Source organism: Lynx canadensis, chromosome D1, assembly GCF_007474595.2.
Source record: "Lynx canadensis isolate LIC74 chromosome D1, mLynCan4.pri.v2, whole genome shotgun sequence".
NCBI classification, from domain to species: domain Eukaryota; kingdom Metazoa; phylum Chordata; class Mammalia; order Carnivora; family Felidae; genus Lynx; species Lynx canadensis.
Genome location: NC_044312.2, coordinates 75,778,585 through 75,799,314, shown reverse-complemented (window position 1 = coordinate 75,799,314; position 20,730 = coordinate 75,778,585). Strand labels below are relative to the sequence as shown.

The 20,730-nt window shown below is 49.3% G+C and overlaps 1 protein-coding gene across 6 annotated transcripts in view; it reads right to left on the bottom strand.

Moving 5' to 3' along the window:
* Nucleotides 1-20,730, bottom strand: part of NAV2 (neuron navigator 2) — a 397,314-nt gene that overhangs the window by 105,496 nt on the left and 271,088 nt on the right. For all 6 annotated transcript variants that reach the window (XM_030331653.1, XM_030331654.1, XM_030331655.1 and 3 more), the window contains one exon: nucleotides 20,052-20,174. In XM_030331653.1, the coding sequence (XP_030187513.1) occupies nucleotides 20,052-20,174 (123 nt within the window). The remainder of the gene's footprint in view (nucleotides 1-20,051; nucleotides 20,175-20,730) is intronic.

The following is a 20,730-nucleotide window of genomic DNA, read 5'->3' as shown; positions in this document are numbered from 1 at the left end:
TTCTGGAACGAGGGCCATGGCCAGTGCCGGCCAGGATGGGGGCTAGCGCTTGTAATCTGAAAAGCAACCCGGCGGATCTAGATGGATCTTCTTTCAGTACTGCCTTATGTTACACAAAGGCACAGGCAGGGAGAGGGAATTTGTGAGAAAAGCAGGGTCTAGACTCTCAGGGAGGGGGGTTCTGAAAGAATTAACTGTAACCTGATTAGGACATCAAAAGGGCCCAGCATTCAAGCCCAAAGCTTTATGTTCCATTATGCTCCACCATTTCCTCGGTGGCAGCAGGGAGAGTCCCGGCTGCTCTAGCCAGGGCCCCGCCATTTGCAATATGGCCAAGCTCCTAGGGAGGCAGCAAACTCCACAGGAAGGGAAAGGCCAGAACTTCTGTGCCCATTTCACAGAAGGAGAAGCCGAAACACAAAGGTGGCGTGGATTACACTAGAAACGTGGATCCTAAAACTCAAGGTTCTTCTTCAGAACATTTCAGCTGGGGAGGCTCACTCTTTGACACGCAATACAGACGGAACAAGTTCAGCCTTTCCAGATGCCATGGAGGGGAATGTAGGGCCAGTGTAGGTACAACAGCTGCTGGGAATACCAGGTGAGCTTCTGGATGGCCTACAGGTGTCTCCACCACCGCAGTTCCAAGAGCTCGGGTGTTTCCGAACCAATTCTCAATGATTGATGGGGTTTGCCAACAAGCAAGTTTTTTCAGCTCACTCAGACTAGATGGAATTCTAGATGTTCTTTTCTCAAAATTTCCTTAATGCCACACAAGCCCTCCATGCTCTCCAGTGGCCACCAGATATTATTATTAACAATATGCCCAAACCAGAAGCTAATGGAATGGTTGTCTTCCTCACTGAAGAATGGGAGCCCTGGATCCTAGTAATTCAAGATGGCCGGTGGCAAGTGAGGGCTTTGCTCTCATTCCTGGCTCTCAGAGGCTAGTGAGGGTCGGCTTCCCATCCACAGCCCGGGTCTAGCCCTTCTACACCACCAGGAAGAGAGTATGTGCAGGTAGGTGGGCATGAACCTTTCCTACCGGTAGGGCCTGGTGGCCTCCTTCTTGGGAGGCAACAGACAGGAGCAGGTGTGTTTCTTTCACCTGTTGGACTCAAGTGCAGTTAACACAAAGATGGTGACAGTGGGTACAGACAGAATAGGAGAGACAATGTCCTGCATCTTGTACTTGGAGTCACTTTACCCCGGGAATGGCTGGGGGCAAAGTGTAATCATTTGAGATAATGGAGAAGCTTATATTAGAGAGTCAGACAACTGGGTTCTAGTCCTGCTTGCTCTGTGACTCCAGACAAATGACCTAGTCTCTCTGAGTCAGTTACATCATCTAACTAGAGGATGGTAGTGATAGTTTTCCCCTCATAGATGGGCATGCAGATGAAATGGAATATCAATGCACATCTTGTTTTAGTGCAGGCCCATCAATTACTACCTCTATTTCCACAACTACAATATCGAATCTGCCAGGCCGTAATGCATACTAATGCACAGCCCATTTAGAGCACCTAGCACAGGGGAGAGGAGGAGGGCAGTTGTTATTTTCCACTCTCAGTGACCTCAGAACCCTAGCTCTCTCCTCTCTGACCTCCCTCCTGGTTGCATAAATGGATCTGTTGCTTAGGGCAGAAAGCATTTCTCCAGCCTCACTTCCTCCCAGCTCAGAGGACAGCTGCTCCCCACCCCCCACCCGCGGTTTACAATCCATTGACAGTGGGACACCCGGGTGTTTGTATAGTGTTTAATCATTAGGAGGTGACCAGCTCTAACACCATGAGCCCCAGCACATCTACAAATAAGTCAGCTATTTGCCTCAGTCCATAAGTGTCTGTTTTCAGGAGGCTTCTCTTGAAGGACACAGGGATAACTTGGGAAGTAGCTTAGAGGTGGGGAGGTTACTTCCGAAGGGCACGGTGGGACGTGGCTACCAGAGGCGAGGCTTTAAGTGCCAGACTGAAGCACCCACCAGCCTGGAAAGTACAGTCAGCTTTCGGAGAAGGGACTTCCTCTCCCAGAGATGGAATCCCTAGGCTTTCCTCTTTCCTTCTGTCCCATTTCCCTCCCTGCCAAACCTGGATTGCTCTTTTTCCTCCTCACCACCTACAAATCCGAGTCTTACAAAGACCCACCTAAAAGTCCCCTCTTCCAGGAATCCTTCTCAGTCTACCTAGGCTACAGTGCTCTCATTTTGACCTCTGAACTGGAAAGCAGTGACATTCCCCTGTCTGCACTGCCCTTCCCCTCAGTCGCCCATGACCAGGTCTTTGAGATAAGGGAGAGGGCTTTGGGCTTCGGTATCTGTAAAGAAGGCTCCATTCCAGATCCCTGTGTTCCCACAGCACTAACACAACACCTCATACACGGTAAGCTTCTGGCAGTGCCGTGCCAGACGGGTGGGCCGGCCACACCCAAGTCATCTCCATCAGACTTGCATCTGATCCTCATTGAAGACCTACTCTGTGCCAGCCACTCTGCTAAGGGCTGAATCGGTGCTGAGAGTGAGAAAAACAAGGGTGTTCATAATGAAAAACCTGGGGAGACAGGACTCATCTGGCTAAAATTGGAGTTCAGTTCAACAAGTATTGACTGAGGACCTACTATGTGTCAGACACTATATTATTAGGTCCTAAAAACCCTGTGATAAATAAGATAATCCCTGCTTTTAAGCTTCAGAGAAAATGGTGGGGGGAAGGACAAGAGTTTGTTAGAAGTTAAAGGATCACATGGGGTCCTTTGGGAGTGCAAGGAGGGAAACTTACTAAGTCTGAGATGCCCAGCAAGGTGACACTGGAATTGAATGTTGACAGAAGCATGTGTGTCAGCCTGGCAAAGCAGGCTCAGGAGAGGGGATTCTATGGGCAGGGGCACAGTGACTCAGAACACCGTGCAGTATGCTGGAGACAGCTAAGAGTTTGGTGCTGTGGATTAGGACATGGACAGTGAGGTTGGTGTGGCAGCAAAGGCCAAGGCTGGGGGACCTCTGGAGGCTGGCACTCTATCTTGTCTGTGATGTGGGGGCCGCAAAGGATTTTAAGCAGGCGAGGGATGCACACAGATCGCTGTGTCTGTGCTGGGGACGGTGTCATGAGTAAGAGGACAGTGGCAATACAGCAGAGGGATTGTGCCAGGAACCACAGAACATGCCAGGAAGGGGGGTGGGGTGGGGAGGAGAGACAGAGAGACAGAGACAGAGAGGCAGCTCTCTGGCTCCAGCTTTAGCAGAGCTCAAATCTGAAATCTGGGAGCTGACCTCAGTGGCACCAGAGTGGCTGAGTCATTAACATGACAAGTGCTGCTTGTGGACAGAGCAGCTCCCCTACAGACTTCCTGCAGGGCCATTCAAGGCCAGGGCTGTATTAGCCACACAGGCTTGCTGGCTTTGCTCTCTACCCCTTTATTCCAGATCATTAAGAGCGCAGCCCTCTGGGAGACTACCTCGGGCCTCTGTTTAAAGTGAGAAGCAAGGACATTTAATTGCCTCAGCTAGACACCCTGCTTGACTCTCCTCTCCCCTCCCTGCCATACCCCCTGCCCGTTCAGCACCCCAGACCCTCCCACGGCAGCTTCCACTGTCCCACAGCGTGTATCTTGAAACATAATCAGAGCACGATCCAAGGCCCTCTTCAAATTATGGCTCTGATCTCTACTTCCAAAAGCGAGCGGGAATTATAGCTTGGCGCAGAGAGACGTTCAAATCCACAGGGTCATAAACCCTTTCAAGTTCTGTTTTAAGACCTTTGCTAGGGATTTTCACAGGTTTGCACCTCTGATGTTGTTACATGGTGGTTAGTCTGCTGGTTCCAAAGAGCAGGACCTCCTGCCGGGACGTGGAGTGTGTAATGCTTTGGCTTTTGCCAGTTACCCACTGGGGTCTCAGGCCTTCAATGGCGTCATCTGCCTTTCTCCCGACAGAGTGCCCCAAGGACAGGAGAAGCAGGGGGACCAGGGCTGGGTGAGCAGAATCAAAGAGAAGGGTATGTTGAGGGATGGAGGGGCTGCCGGCAGGTGGCCACAGTGCTGGACCTGAGGCTGAAAGGACCCATGTCTCGTTCCTGGTTCCCCAGTTTAGCTACTGGAACTTTTCTGTGCCTCCCTTTCCTCATCTATGCCATTGGCATGCCAGTCCTTTGCTACGTGAAACCTGCTGCCAGGTGCTGAGGGTGTGGGCTGGGCTCAGCCACTGTGCTGACACCATCCCTGCACGACCCTCACTCGTCCTTCAGCAGCTCTATGAAGTGGGTTCATTAATTTTATTTTTCTGATGAGGACACGGGAGCTCAGGATGGTTAAATTAACTGACGTCTTATATAGCTGAGAAATCACGTAGCTGAAAAGCGGCACAGTCGGGGTCTGAACACGTCGGAGGGTCAAAGGTTTGAAATCATTTTTCCAAATAAGATAGTAGACGGACTCAAACCATTCAGTCTTCCATAGGAGAAGCTCCTGGACACCAACAAACCCATTTTTTTGAAGGCAGGTTGGGGCCATGGTTAACTTATTGTAAAGACTGGATAAGGACTTAGTGGGTTGGTTGGGTCACTATAAGCCTGAGCATCAGATTAATTTTATGAGGCCATGAGTTGTTTACAGCTGCTAATGCCTGATTGGCCAGTGCCTTGTTCTGTTTGGTCAGTGTCATGTTCTGAATGGCCAGTGCCTTGATCTGACTGGGTGGTGCCTTGTTCTGATTGGCCAGTGCCTTGATCTGGTTGGGTGGTGCCTGTATCACATGGTTTTAAATATTTTGCACATTAGCCCTGCATCACAGAGCTGCACAGTCATTCGTCCATTCATGGTCCAGGTAATGAACGCCCCTCTGAGCCAGGCACTGTGCTAGGAAGGAGAATAAGCTGCAAACAGAAGTGACCTAGTTACTGTTTTACTGACGCATACAGTTAAATGGAGAGACATAACATACAAATAAAAAAATCAAGGATGTGATATAGACTGGATCCTCTAAAAGACACTAACAGCTGAGACCTTTGTTAGATCGAATGGTCAGGGGCAGTGTCTCTGAGAGGACGTTGATGTGTGAGTGGAGACCTGAAGGACAGGGTGAGTCGGCCTTGTAAATGGAATGGGAGAGGGGTAGGAAGCACATGCCAGGCAGGGGGAAGAGAAAGCTCAAGGGACTGGATGAAGGCATGAGTCACGGAGGGGAAAGGGGGATGAGGTGAGGCCAGAGAGATGGGCAGGGGCTAGAACATGTCCTTGGAGGCCATAGTAAGGAGTCTGGGTTTTATTCTATGTGTAGTGGGAAGCCACTAAGGTAAAGTTCTAGGCAGGGGGCAGAGGGGATCTGATGTGTTCAGAAGATCACAGTGGCTAGACAATGTACATGAAGCTTTCAGAGAACACAATGAGCCCAGGCAGGAGGCCACAGTAGGAGCTCGTGAGAGATGAGGGCAGCCTGGATCCATGTGATGGCAGATATGGGGAGAGGGGAGAGAGAGAGAAAAAGAGAGAACGAAAGAGAGAGAAGGGAGTAGAGAAATTTGAGAGATCATTTGGAGGGGTGTGCCCAACACTTGCCAATGGATGGGATGGAAAAGGAGAGGGAATCTAAATTTTCAGTTAAGTCTTACTAATCATTCTTAGGATAATATTAATTAACTAAATATACAGCAAACACCTGCTACGATATATGGAGGCTCTGCAAAGCCTGGGAATGCCAAGGAGAGTAACATAGTCTTCTGGTTCCTCTCTCTCTTGGTTTAGCAGGAGGCACCACAATCCACATACCATATAAGTATTTTTAAGTAGGCTCTATGCCTAACATGGGGCTCGAACTCATGACCCCAGGATCTAGAGTCGCATGCTGTACTGACTGAGCCAGCCAGGCACCCCAAAGGAGACCATGTTCCAAATGCATGTTACTACCAGAGAGCAAAGCATAGGTGACAGGGAGACCCTGGGTGGATGAGAGATGCCTAGAGGACCCTGTCTGAGTTTATGGGAGAAGGGGAGAGGGCAGGGAGGCTTCCCAGGGAAGGCTGGAGCCAGTCCTGAAGCATGAGCGGAAGGTTACTTGGTAGGAAGCCGGGAGGTCATTCTTGATTATTCAAAGAGAGAGCTGGATACATGGACCAACTGTCATTGGCACACCCCACACCCACCCACCCTTTCAGAGACAGGCATCATGATGTCCTGAAGAGAATATTAGCTTTGAAGTCAGACAGACGGGGGCCACTCACTGGCTGTGTGCCCCTGGGCCAGTCACTTCGACTCACTGACCCAGGACTCCTCATCTGTGAAACGGGGATGACGCCTGTCCTGTGGGGTCCTTTGGCACATTCAAGCAAATATGCACACCATCTGAGAGAATACCTGGAACACGCTGGGTGCTCAAGAAGTAAGAGCTGTTGCTGCTAACGAGACTCAGAGCACAACTGCAAACTGCTGAGCCCTGTGCGTGCATTTAGGCAGCCTCCCAAGGAACCTCTGTCCCTAGCGCTCCCAGAGCCTCGTGAGTTGCTTCCATCCTGACAGCGGAGAAATGGATCCCTTCTCCCCACAGGAACTCCTGTGGTCCGACGCAGAAGGTCCCAGAGTCCACCCTCCTCTGTCCACACGGTGCTCAGCCAGCGAAGCTGGTGGCTGACTGGAGGACACCCCAAGTGGCTCCTGTTCTCGCCTCCAGTCTACCTGAGCACCCTGCAAAAGGTGACACGGCAGATTCATCCCATGCCCTGTGGGTCCGCTGCACATGTGCATCTACTACGTGCTCGTGGGTTACCCCCAATGCACGTCACGACAGCCCAAAGCAGCGGCCAGCAAGTTTTTTTCAAGCCTCATGTTGCCCCTGGTACTGTTGTGAGTCCCTGTCCCCAAATCTCAGGGTTAAGCTGAGGGAGAGGTGCGGCTTTGAGCCCACCGAGCCATGAAACCACCTCATTTCCCTCAGTCCCCGTTTAATCCCCTCCACACAATCCCGCGACATCCCTCAACATGTCAGAGTCTCTCTTCAGCTCTCATTTCAGGCAATGTGACAGGGCCGAGCATCACAGATTAATGAGGGAGATAAATCAAAGTGCGCCGTGGACAAGGGGAAACAACAGGGCCGCGGGGGAGCAGACACAGCCGGCTGGCCCCCTCTCCCTGTAGCACTGAGACCCGGGGGTCTGTGCCTGGCAGTAGCCTTCTCCCTGGGAGAAGGCGGTGGACGGCAGACCCAAAGGTCCAGGGGTCCACTATGACAAAGACAACTCTGAAGACGGCTGGAGGGTCAGACACCGAAGTCGTTCAATGTTCTTCAGAGGAAAACAATATGCTCACGGCTTCAGGCGTCCCTAAAAGCCTCCCAAGTAAGGGACAGAGTTCCCTCAGCAAGAGCAGAGGCTGGCATGACGCTGAGCTACCCCCTGGGCTCTGCTTTCACGGAGCCGCCAGATGGGCACAACGAGACCTGGGGAAAGGACCGTCTTAAAGGTCAGCAGTCCAGAGGCTGTCCCCTTTGCGAGTCTCTAAATCGGTGCTAGGCACCAGGAAGACGCCCAGCAAGTACCTGTGCAGCCCCACGTAAATTTCACCTTCAGGAGGGCTGGAAACTGAGCTGTTGAACAAAGGAAGAGGTAAACACAATGGTTTTGTGCCCAGAGAGTCCCGAGTTCGAATCCCGACTTGGCCCTGCACAGCACTGTGGCTTTGGCGAAGGAATGTCACCTTTCGGAGCCTGATTGCTCATACGGAAAACCCACGGTCTTCTTGTGTGAACCCACTCCACGTGCTGTTCTGCCCTTCAGGACTCCGGTGTATCTTGCAAAGCCTGACAACTGGATGAAAAGTCACAGCATAGGGAAGTCCTTCCAAATTCCTGACAACGCCTGTTCTCAAGGCGGGCTGTCCCCTCTCTGCATAGGCAGCTCCCACTCTTTGTGCTGATTTAGGGAGCAATGTACATCCAAGTCTAACTAAATCCTGAGTCAAAACACCCACCCAAATAAACACAATTCGCCGCTTATCAGTCACTTGGAATTTTATCTCGATGAAAATAAGACTATAGTCCCATGAGCTGCAACTCCTAATGTAATTTTGGTGAAGCTCCAAGTTAGAGCAAAATCCACTGCAATGTATGACTGCAGAATCCCTCCAAAGCATCAGGAAGGTCCACGGTGCCATGACTCATCCACAGCTCTGTCCATCCCACCGTTCCCCTTTGCACGATTTCATCCTGGGCCTTCTATCTGGGGGCTTTCCCCTGCATTCACCATCAGCAGTAGCTTAGAACAGGCTTGGCTTTGAAGAGCAGTGAGGACAGAGGCTTTCTCTCTTCTGGAAGGGGTCTGCTAGCAGAAGGGGGCGGTGCTCAGCCCACTGGATCTGCATACACCAGAGGCCTTGGGAAAGAACCACACTCTTAACTGACACACCATCACACAATGACACCTGTCATCATGACTATCGGAGATGAAAAGGTCCTGGGGTCCCCGCCCTGTGCGGATGAGCTACACTCATGAGTCATTCTGCGAACTCGGCTCTTAAGTGACAAACACGAACAATGACTCAGGAGCTTGGGGACCTAAGAATCAGCCGGTCTGAGTGCACATGAAAAACTGGAGGACACAAGGCGCCTGGGTGGCTCAGTCGGTTAACCAACCGACTCTTTGATTTTGGCTTAGATCATGATCTCACCATTTGTGAATTTGAGACCCGCATTGGGCTCTGCACGGTCACAATGTGGGACTGGGATCCCCTCTCTCTCCCTCTCTCTGCCCCTCCTGTGCGTTCTCTCAATTTTTAATATTTATTCCTGAGAGAGAGCAAGCAAGTGAGCAGGGGAGGGCAGAGAAAGAGAGGGAGACACAGAATCTGAAGCAGGCTCTAGGCTGCCAGCTGTTAGCACAGGCCCGACACAGGGCTTGAACTCATGAATGGCGAGATCACGACCTGAGCCGAAGTCGGACACTTAGCCGACTGAGCCACTCGGGCGCCCCAAGAGTTACTCTTGAGTTCATCCTTTCTAAATTCACACTGAGATGTCACCCTGTTTGCTAAAGCCTGGAAGACAGACTGGTCACTGGGCCACTAACAGTCTCCCTGGGCCTCAGTTTCCCTTGGCAAAGGGAGAGGGCTGCAACTGGTGACTCCAAAGGTCTCCTTCCCCATCAGCTTTGCTCTGTAACCTTCTATTCCATACGGACTGGCCTGGGAGAGGCAGTCTGGGGAAAACGCATTTACGTGCAAGGTAACCTTGAATAAAAACCCTGGGCTGGCACAGCTGTCCAGCATGACACAAGTCTAAAGGTTACACTGTAACCAGGGACATTTCACAGGCCGGTGTAAGGGCTGCCTTATCCACAGGGCTTATTTCAATCAGCTCTTCCATTTCAGTAACAGAAGTCAAGGCTAGGGTGCTCTTAAAAAATGACCAAGGACATTAAAGGAAATAAAAAGAAAATCTCAAACAGATGAGATAAACAGCCCTATTTTGACACTTGGGTAATGTTTCTGCAGGATCTTTCAAATCATTACCGGCAGGAAAAGAACCTTCCCCTACGTTTTACTATGATAACAAGTTTAGAACGACATTTAACCCCCAGGGATACTCCTGGTCCTTTCTGCTCCCGTGCCACATGGTGGAAGTCTCTATGGCCCTGGGCAAAGTGCATTATGATGGCTTATTTGGCTTCTAACCCCTCTATTTGATTGCAAGCTTTTTTAAAAAAAAATGTTTATTTATTTTCGAGAGAGAGAGAGAGAGAGAGAGAGAGAGAGAGAGAGAGACAGAGCATGAGCAGGGGAGGGGCAGAGACAGAGGGAGACACAAAATCCGAAACAGGCTCCAGGCTGAGCTGTCAGCATAGAGCCCAGCGCGGGGCTCGAACTAATGAGGCAGGAGACCATGACCTGAGCCGAAGTTGGACACCCAACAGACTGAGCCACCCAGGCGCCCTTGACTGCAAAATTCCTGACAGCAGGGAGCAGGGACTATGTCCTACTCATCCCTGGATCCCCAGGGCCTAGTACATAGTAGGTACTCAGTAAATATTAAATAACCCCATAAGCATTTCCCATAAGCTGTCACATATCAAAACACAGTCCAAATACTTTGTTGAAACACAGCTGACCCATAGCATTGCTTACAATGCCTTTTCTAACTCAGTTATCGTACTCCTCAGCCATTTCCTCCCTCTTCCCAGCCCAGAGGAGCTACCAAAGACCATCAGTCAGACTGGCGGCACAGTGCCTGACAATGCAGAGGTACCAAATACGTGACGGACTGCATGATACAGAATTGGTTCAATAATGGGGAGGGGGTGGTAGGAAGCCAGGGCAGTCACCTGCAGGTAATAAAACAATGACAGTCACTAGTATCGTTCACCATATATTTTCTATTCTCACAGGCATGTATGTGGTAGAATTGTACTCGCATTCATGTGTGAAGTGTAGCCACATGACTTCCTTCAGCCAACAACCAATCAGTGGAAGTCATATGGGCCATGTCTGGGCAGAAGTTTAAGAGACAGCACATGGCTCACCACACTCTCCTCCTCCTGGCCATGGTTTGCCAGTGCTTTATATGGTCAGGACTCTGGCACCCTGGGTCCTGAGTGAAAATGATGTACAACACGGCCTCTTACTGAGCTGCAGTGAACTGGGTGTTTTGGAGTTGTTTGTCACACAGCACAGACGATCCCATCCTGACTGATGCAAAGACTTGCCCAGGTACCTGGATTAAAACACACGATGCCATTTTCTGCTGCAGGGCACAGATGTAGTCAGATTTTCGGCTTGGGGTTGGGGGCTAAGCTCTGGGTTGCTAAGGGAGTAAGCACAGAAAAAGGTGCCCCATTTTGGCTTCTCTCTTTGACCTCGCGTGCCTGCTTTCATATTACTAGATGTCTTCTCAAACTCTGAACCACCATCAAGTCTAAAAACTACCCGTACACAACTACTGAAAAGGCACTAGCTTTGGGAAATGTACTTTGGAGGAGTGGTTGTGCGCCCCACCCCCACGCGCACACACACTCAGCTGTGCTTCTGCTCGCGTGTGACCTGGGACACAGTTACGAAGTCGGGCAGCAGTGATGACTGAAAGATTCTCCTGGGGCCACGATGCTGCCTTATTCTTTTCTTTTTTTTTTTTTTTTTTTTTTTAAGTGAAAACACGGCATGCACATGAAATGATACTCCACAGACTATTCATTCTCTTCTCTGCACAACCCCTCTGGGAGAATTCCTTTGTGGCTTAAAGTGCAGATGGTTTGCTTCCTGTCAGCACCACCCTCCTGTTCAGCACAGGTGGCCCCTGCCCACCCATTCCACAAGAAGCAGCGCTTCCTTGAAAAGGAAGCCAGTGGTACCAGCAGCAAAGAGGCCCTTGGGAAAAGCCAATGCAGTAATTACTACCCTGTTACCACGGAAATAGAGATTTGCCTCTAAGGCTCCTTTTATGAGCTTGAAGATGAATGCGACTCTCACTCTCTCCCACTTTGTCTCCCTTGCTGTCCACAAGCAGGAGAGAAGGGGGAGAGGGACTGAAAGGATCATGGATGCTGGGTGCTATACTAGAGGCATCTTCTTGTCCCAAAATAGGAGCATAAGCCTTGAATGCAGAACTAAGAAAATGCCATGGGGCACTAGTAGGTGTTAACAGGCAGTCAAAAGGGGGAAGCAAGGAGAATGAGAGAGGGAAGAAAGGGGGTGGGAGATGGAGAAGGGGAGAGGGAGGGAGGGAGGGAGGGAGGGAGGGAGGGAGGGAGGGAGAGAGAGAGAGAGAGAGAGAGAGAGAGAGATATCAGCTGATGGACCCAAGCAAGGAGAGATGAACGCAGACTAGGATGGGCAAAGTCACAAGGGAGGAGAAAGCAAGTTGAAGTTCACTTCACTTAAGCTGGTAGGAAACTCAGTGCTGAGGTACCGCTAAAATGTGCCACCACGTAGGATCTTCTGGTGAGTTTATCTGTATTCTCAATTCTCTCCCTCTTCTACATGTCCTACTCTAACTTACATCCCCAGCCTACGGTCCTCATGCTTCACTGCCTTAATTTACAACCCTTCTATTTCATGTAGTTATTCTAAGCTGTTGTGGAAAGAAGAGGGCTTAATTATGTTAATTAATATAAAGGAAAGAGAATCACAAAGAGGCAGAGCCCACAGTGCTCCGAACGGCTTGTAGCACTGAGGAGTATCTGAGTATTTATCTTTGCTCAGTACTTTACAAAACGCTTTTACCACCTCCATCTCGTGTACTCAGGACAACGGTCCTGGGAGACATGTATGAGCGCTGTCCTCATGTGAGAGACAAACCCCCAAAACACAGAGAGTTAAGGAACTTGCCTGAAAGTGAAGACTGGAACCTGGGTCTCCTTACAGCCAACCCTGCCTCTTCCCTTCACTCCACAGCTGCCTTTTTAAAAAAATGTTTATTTATTTGAGAGAGAGAATATGTGTGCGCACATGAGTGGGCAGGGGAAGAGAGAGAGAGGGAGAGGGAGAATCCCAAGCAGGCTCCACGCTGTCAGTGAGAAGTCCGACATGGGGCTTGAACCCACAAACCATGAGACTGTGACCTGAGCCAAAATCAAGAGTCGGATGCTCAACCAACCGAGCCACCCAGACGCTGCCATGGCTGCCTTCGGAAATATGACTAGGTGGTTTATCTGAGTGCTGTCCAAAAATACCTTCTACAATGATGGAAATGTTCCGTCTACATTGTCCAGTAGGGAAGCCAGGAACCACATGGGACTTGCGAGCACCTGGAATGCGTGCGACTAAGAAACCCACCTTTCAATTTCTGTTAATTTTACATTCCGATGGCCACATTTCATTAGTGGCTCTTCTACTAGGCAGTGCCGATCTATATTCTCTCACTCCCACCACATGACTGTAAGGGAAACGGGGTTCAGCTACTGACACCTAGACATGGCATGAGGTGGGATTAACAGTAAGAGAAGGAAAACTCCCCTGTGCCTTTCCTGGTGTTGGCGAGGAACTCGCAGCGCAGGGCAGACCCAGAAGGGGGCAGTGAGTGAGGAGGGAGGAAGGGTTGGGGGAGCTCCTTAAATCATGGCCCGGCCACGGAGGCCCACTGCCCTCTACGCTCTGGGCAGAGAGACTCCAGCAGTGGTTCAGGGACCACTGAGTGGTTAGTCAGGACCGGGAAAGAGAATTTTTCAGATGACTGCAGGCTCTCTGTAGACTCTGGCGGGGGGGGGGGGGGGTCCTGGATGTCCTGGATCACGAAAGGGAAGCACCAGCCCTCACTTGGGGGAGGTTCCTCCCCTAGCCAACCATACAAGTCTGCAAGAGGTCAGATTTAAAAAATGAGCACCACTAGTCTAAACCCACAGGAGGCCACAGAGTAACCGGCTCATTCTGTGTAAGAAAGGGCCTTTTCCTTGAGGTCTGAGAGCAGTGATGGAAAAGGGGGTGAGGGCAAGCCCACCTGCAGTGTCCAGGTGCCAACAGTCTGGGATGGGGGGAGGGGAGAGGAGTCATAAAATATCCCCCTGTCCCTCTTAAGGCAAATTGTTTTGCACCCTTCCTCGAGGAGGTCCAGGTGCTTGCATTTTCAGTGACTAGGGGCTCATTTAAAGATATGATACCAGGGGCGCCTGGGTGGCGCGGTTGGTTAAGCGTCCGACTTCAGCTCAGGTCACAATCTCGCGGTCCGTGAGTTCGAGCCCCGCGTCGGGCTCTGGGCTGATGGCTCAGAGCCTGGAACCTGCTTCAGATTCTGTCTCTCTCTCTCTCTCTCTCTCTCTCTCTGACCCTCCCCCGTTCATGCTCTGTCTCTCTCTGTCTCAAAAATAAATACACGTTAAAAAAAAAAAAAAAAGATATGATACCAGGGGGCGCCTGGGTGGCTCAGCCGGTTAACTGTCAAGACTCTTGGTTTCCGCTCAGGTCATGATCTTGTTTCATGAGTTCGAGCCCCGTGCTGGGCTCTGTGCTGACAGCGCAGAGCCTGCTTGGGATTCTCTCTCTCCCTCCCTCTCTCCTCCCTTTCAACATAAACAAACGTGAAAAATAAATAAATAAATAAAGAGAAGACACCAGGATAAGGGCCCGGAACAAGGGAATCCAAGAATCTCTGCACCAAGGGCTCCCTGAAGAGGCAGTAATGTTAAGTGGTCAGAGCACCTGGGAGGGTCTGGAGGGCTTGGCTTTCCACCCAGCCTGGACACCTGTTAGGGGTGTATATGACCTTCAGCACGTTTACTGATGCTCTCAGAGCACCACTGCTTCAAGTCTGTGAAACCGGGATCATACCGCCCCTCAAAGGCTCAGAGTTAGGAGGAAAGGACATCATGCATGTCAGGTGCTTGATATAGGGATCCATCGGGAAATGGCGACTATTACTGTTTTTATTGTCACCTGGTAAGGGACTGTATTAGTTTTGTATTGCTGCCGTAAAAAAATTATTATAAACATGGTGTCAAAAACAACAAAAACGGGGGCACCTGAGTGGCTCAGTTGGTTAAGCGTCTGACACTTGGTTTCGGCTCAGGTCATGACCTCATGCTTTCATGGGTTCAAGCCGTGCAGACCCTGCTTGAGATTCTCTTTCTCTCTCCCTCTTTCCCTGCCCCTCCCCTGCTTGTGCTGTCTCTCTCTCAAAATAAATAAACTTTAAAAACAATTTAAAAAAACCGCACAACAAAAACGTACTATCTTACAATTTTGTAAGGCAGGAGTCCAAGTGGAGTCCTGTGGACCAAAAGCAATGGGTGTTGGTAGGGCTGCACTCACTTGAGAGGCCCTGGGAGAATGTCTGTTCCTTGCCTTTGCCCCTTTAGAGACGCCACGGGTACTCCTTGGCTGTGGCCCCTTCGGCGGTCTTCAGAGCCAGCAAGGACAAGTGGGGTCCCTCTTACATCTCCTTGTTCTGCCTCCTCTCCCGCCCACCTCTTCCACTTTTAAGGACCTGTGATCACGCTGGGCCTGCTAGGATAATTCAGAGTAATCCCTCTATCTAAACATCTGCTGATAAACAACTGTAACTCCTCCTGGCCATGCGGTGTAACATATCCACAGGTTCTGGGGACTAGGCTGTGGATACCATGGGACCATTACCCTGTCTACGTGGGCTTGGAAGGGAGGGCAAGGGAGTGGTTCCCACTGGGCTTCCTCTCATCTGCATACCCCAGCAGGGGCTGTAACTAAGAAATACCTGAGTTGGGGACCTACCACCTGATAAGGGGTCCCACCGATTCCATCAGCTGGCTGGGGACCTTTGGCCTGGGTTAAACTCCTCTCTGCAGGTCAGGCCTGAATCTGTGAATACATGATTTGGTGCCAGGAGGCCGCCCTGTTCTACACAAATCACAAAGCTCAGCGGTGCCCTAGGGCTCTTGGAGATCTTGTGACATAACCGGTGAGAAGGAAGGCTCGGCTTGGCAGGCTGGTCAAATACCAGGTTGCATAGTTACATCCTCACACCGTGGGACTCTCAATTCAAGCTGAAACTGGGACAGCTCTGAGCACCAAGGTCAGGGCCCTAAATGCAGATGGTCAAGTCTGTACGATGACTGTGACTCCTAACGGAAAGTGCAATCTCAATAGCGAAAACATTCACAATTTGGAGGGGAATGAAAACCTTGTAAAGGAGGAATAAAAATGGCTTTTTCTTCCTGCTCGGTTTCTTGGCGTGACATCAGAGGGCAATTGTCATTTTGTGCAAGTCTCAGGCGGACATGTTACCACGCAAGCATTCGTGTTTTGCTATTTTTATTACTCGTTAATAAAAACCAGTGGAGTTCAATAAACATTCTAATGGTTTGGAAGAAAGTTACCAAGTAATTCCGTAGCCCCCCCGATCTAAATGTGCACAAAGAGCCTGGTTCCTCAGTGACACTTGTATGACTGGGGGATGCCATTTAGAAGCCTCTAACTGCGTCAGCCCACTGCACACAACAGCATGACAGTGATGACAGAAAAGGCCACAAGCACAGCAATTGTTTCGGAGGGACGAAGAAATGTTCTTGGGGATGGAAACTTTCCAGAGCTGAGCTTTAAGCTATGAAAGCACTCAACTTGCGGGAGTGTAAGAACTTTTGATGGGCTCTGAGGGGACAGCATGCAGGAACCCGCGGGAGTTCAACAAACCATCTGACTGTCTGCGAGACTGGTCTCTGGGCTCTCCGTGTTGTATTTCTTTTTCCTCCCAGGCTGCCAACCCAGGGGCCTCCATGCCCAACTTTTCTTTATTTGTCTGCTATCTGGGGCCCGTGACTTGTAACAAGCTGCCTCCATTTGTCCCTTTTGATCCTGCTTCCTCAGCCGGCTGGCTCTAGTTTGCTGGAAGTCGCTACTGATGACTATCAGGTAAAAGCTGGAGCCCAGGGGTGGTAACCCCAAAGAGTGACAGGAGATCAAGGGCAGACGTGGCACTGTGGATTTATTATCATCATTTATTATTACTCAGAAGCCGGCTGCTGACATACAAGACTCACAGACCGACATGGCCCCTATCTCCCAGGCTCCGAAGGTACACATTCCTATCGGTTACTTTTAATAGCCCTGAAGATACCCAAGCCACATCCTGTTGCAAACAGCCACGGTCTGTCTGGTAGGTCAGCAACTTTTGGGGCCTTACCCTGGAATAGCTGTTCTCTACAGCCGAGCTGCTGTGGTTAATGATTTTCCTACTGGTGCGGTGAGGTGATCTGTCCGTCTTGGGCACTTCTTCCCTTGGCTGAGGTCTGATCGCTCAGTACTTTCCTATTTCCTTTGTGGAACTCGTGTAGTCTGCTGCCTATGCAAGAATCCTTAAGAAGTGGGCTTTTTTCCTTTTTTTTTTTTTTTTTTTTTTAGTAGGCTTCATGCCCAGCGTGGAGCCCAAAGTGGGGCTTGTACCCACAACCCTGAGATCAAGACCTGAGCTGAGATCAAGAGTTGGATGCTTGGGGCGCCTGGGTGGCTCAGTCGGTTAAGCGTCCGACTTCAGCTCAGGTCACGATCTCATGGTCCGTGAGTTCGAGCCCCGCGTTGGGCTCTGGGCTGACGGCTCAGACCCTGGAGCCTGTTTCAGATTCTGTGTCTCCCTCTCTCTGCCCCTCCCCCGTTCATGCTCTGTCTCTCTCTGTCTCAAAAATAAATAAACGTTAAAAAAAAATTAAAAAAAAAAAGAGTTGGATGCTTAACTGACTGAGCCACCCAGGTGCCCCTGAGCTGTCTCTTTTAAAAAGAATTTCCTGGGAATACCTCTGCTCTGGGAACTTCTTTTTTCAGGTTAAAAGGGAAGAATTCTGGAAAGGTGTTGCCTTTTTTGTCTATATTTTTTCACTTGTCTAAATAATGTAAAGAACATATTTCTTATTTAAAGGACTACCTAGTCTGCAGTCATTTGCATACTACTTTAAAAAAAAAAATCTGCACACCATCTGTGATATCTTCCTTGATATTTCACATTCAGTTGTCTCACACCTACACTATTCTTTACCCTAAACAATATTTGTAAAATCTTGGGTTTGATGCACTAGTTATAATTTTTTTAAACATTACAATTAAAGTGTAATTGTTGAAAATAAATATCTCCCTGTCTACTATCTAAAATTATTTCCTATAACACTAATGTTAGCCTCCCACTTTGGGAAACACTCAGGTAGGATATAGTTTTTGGAAGAGATGCACATGAAGAACTTTAGAGCAACAAATCTATTATTTCAACTTAGCCAAACTGAAGCATTTACGTGGTCAACTTTAGAATCAAAGAAATTTAACATATTTGAGAACAACCTAAAATATCTCACTGCCTCCAGGTCCAAACTTACATGAAATAGGAAATTAACTATTTTTTTTTTTTAAGTTTTTTTTTTTTTTAACGTTTATTTACTTTTGAGACAGAGAGAGACAGAGCATGAATGGGGGAGGGGCAGAGAGAGAGGGAGACACAGAGTCGGAAACAGGCTCCAGGCTCTGAGCCATCAGCCCAGAGCCCGACGCGGGGCTCGAACTCACGGACTGTGAGATCATGACCTGAGCCGAAGTCGGACGCTTAACCGACTGAGCCACCCAGGCGCCCCTATTAAATCCTACTTTAAAAAAAATCCATCTGAATTCTTTCTTTCCTTTTTTTTCTTTCTTTCTTTCTCTCTTTCTTTCACGTTTATTTTTGAGAGAGAAAAAGAGAGTGCGCGCACACGAGCAGGGAAGGGGCAGAGAGGGAGGAGGACAGAGGATCTACAGTGGGCTCTGTACCGACAGTAGAGAGCCCGACGTGGGGCTCGAACTCACAAACTGTGAGATGATGACCGGAGCCAAAGTCGGACACTTAACCGACTGAGCCACCCAGGCGCCCCTGAAATCTTTCTTTAAAAGTTGGTCAGTTATCCATTTGGTCTTAAGTGATCACATCTGAGCAGTCCAGTCTGGGGAGAACCAGAAGACACTGTGGTCCAACTGGTCCCATCACACAGGTTAAACTAGAACAACATGACAAACACCATCCAGCTTTCTAGCCCCCACTGCAATCCTCTACCTCCAAAAGCAGAAAAGAGCTCAGCTGTGATCTATAATAATTCCATTAACCCCGCAATGAAGCATTAAATTAAACTGCCTAGGCACAGATTCTTCTTTTGCTACGAGGGAAAATGTACCTTGTAAAGCCTGAATTTCACTCTCATAGATTTACTAACCAGATACATGTTTACAGGAAAAGACCAATCACCAAAATAACTGGGTAAATTGTGAAATCTCCAGTGGGGGTGTTACAGCAGCTGATTTTCTCCCTGATAGTATTTCCTCCAAAGATTTTAGTTACAGAGCATTTTAGCCTTAGAAAGAGCAGTTCTCAAAAGGTCCACCTTTCTATGGAATTTTCAAACCAATACTTTTAAATGAATTAATTACAGGAACAAAGCTGACCTGAACTGGCACTGTGGTGAAAAGCCTTTGTCATGTGGGTATAAATCACCAGCCTGGACACCGGGGAGGACTCTGAGAAGGACATATTCAAGTTAGTGGCAGAGCCTGGGCCAGATCCCAAGTTCCTGACAACGAATTCAGTGTTCTCTACCGCAGCCCAGGCTTCTGAGCCTTCCCGGAGAGAAGATGAAGATTCCTCTTGAGCAAATGCCATTCCTGGGGCACTTCAGCCTCTCTTTCCTTACTGTGCTGCCCTATTTCTCTGAAGCCAGAGAATCACAGACGTCACTTAGCTCTTTGTAAAAAGTATGTCCGGCAAAGAGAACAGCAAGAAACCAGGTCTGTGCTACGAATATGTGGCTTTCTGGCACATGAGGATTAACACCCAAGAGTGTAAGGTGACTCCAAGCCCACACATCTAAATTCCATGTTCTGTCTCCTCACCACACATGAAAGATGTCAAGCAAGCCAGTAAAATCCTTCAACAGTCAGATCACCAAAAGGTATTGAAATCAAATACAGCACAGCACATCAGAGCTGCAAGGGATTTTGGAAATCATAAGGTCCAAACCCCTACTTTAATAGATTGCTCAAGGCCATAGAATCCATCTGTGTCAGACTAAGGATTACCAAATAGTCCTCTATATTGTAATGGTCTCTGAAGCTCTTTTCATCTCGGATGGTGGCTGCAGCGAAGACTGGTCAAGCCCTATAATGTCAACTACTCACCATAAACTACATCCTTAGGCCTTGCTTTCTGTCGCCAGGCCACAGGAGACCTACAGTGAAGCCCGATCAGCCACGGCCAAGAGCACTCCCTTCTGCACACAGACCTTCTGTGTATCATTAGGGACTCTGTTCCAAGACATAATACCTAGAAAGCTTGCTAATAGAAGAAGTAAAGCAGATCCCCGGGGCCTGCTGAATTAAAGATGCAGTAGCAACGGTCAAAACAAAACAAAAAGTACCCGAGCCTCAACTCCCTCTATTATTGCTATCAGGAGCACTACCCTAGCCAGAAGCAGGACTCAAGAACCCCTTTCAGCAGCCGCCTGCTACCTGCTGTGCCAGCTCCTGACCCCAGGCACGGCTTCAAGGCCTCCCAACCCCCCATGTGGATTAAAGCAGTGCCCATCGGCTCGCTCTCAATATCACACCCTCGTTCCTCAGCCCACTCTGGAAGGATCTCTGCACCTGGTCAGTCCCAAGTGGAGCAAACTTACCTGTCGGCATCTCCGAGGCCCAGGGAGGTATTTCTCTGTAGGGTCTCCCGCACCACAGCCATCCCATCAGGGAGCCGGTTCAGGCGACGAGTATAGAGGCCAAGTCCACCATCGGTCATGTACCTTTAATAGGAGCACAGGATGATGCAAATGTATGGTCAAAAGCAATTTGTGTACAGTCCCCTTGTTCACATCCAGAAGCTCTCCACGGCCACGCTGTGCTCTAAGGGGGGAAGGAACTGAGGCTTTCCCGAGGCTCTGTCACTAATCACAGCCCAGGGATAACTCAGCTGTTGATTCAACACAAAAGATCACCCACTTGATAGCAAAAATAGAACACAGCTTAATTAACCCAAACTCAACAGGAATCTATAGAGCAGAAGGGAACTAGTGAATAAAATTAACTGTCAGATGTATTCGTGACATTCTTTTTAATGTCAGCATTTATACAAGCAGGTGTTTTACCTAAGTAATGCGAATGGGACTGACAATCATCAGCGAATCATAGGGGGGAACAATTACAGAACAGCTCAGTGGAGAAAGTAGGCAAGCTTTTAAGAGTGGAAAGAAAAGACCGAGGACAGATGAGCCACCTTTGTCATCGTGGGCAAGTTACTTCTCTGGGCTCTGAGCCTTTCATCTAAACTATGGGAATACCACAGCTTTCCTGCTTCCCAAG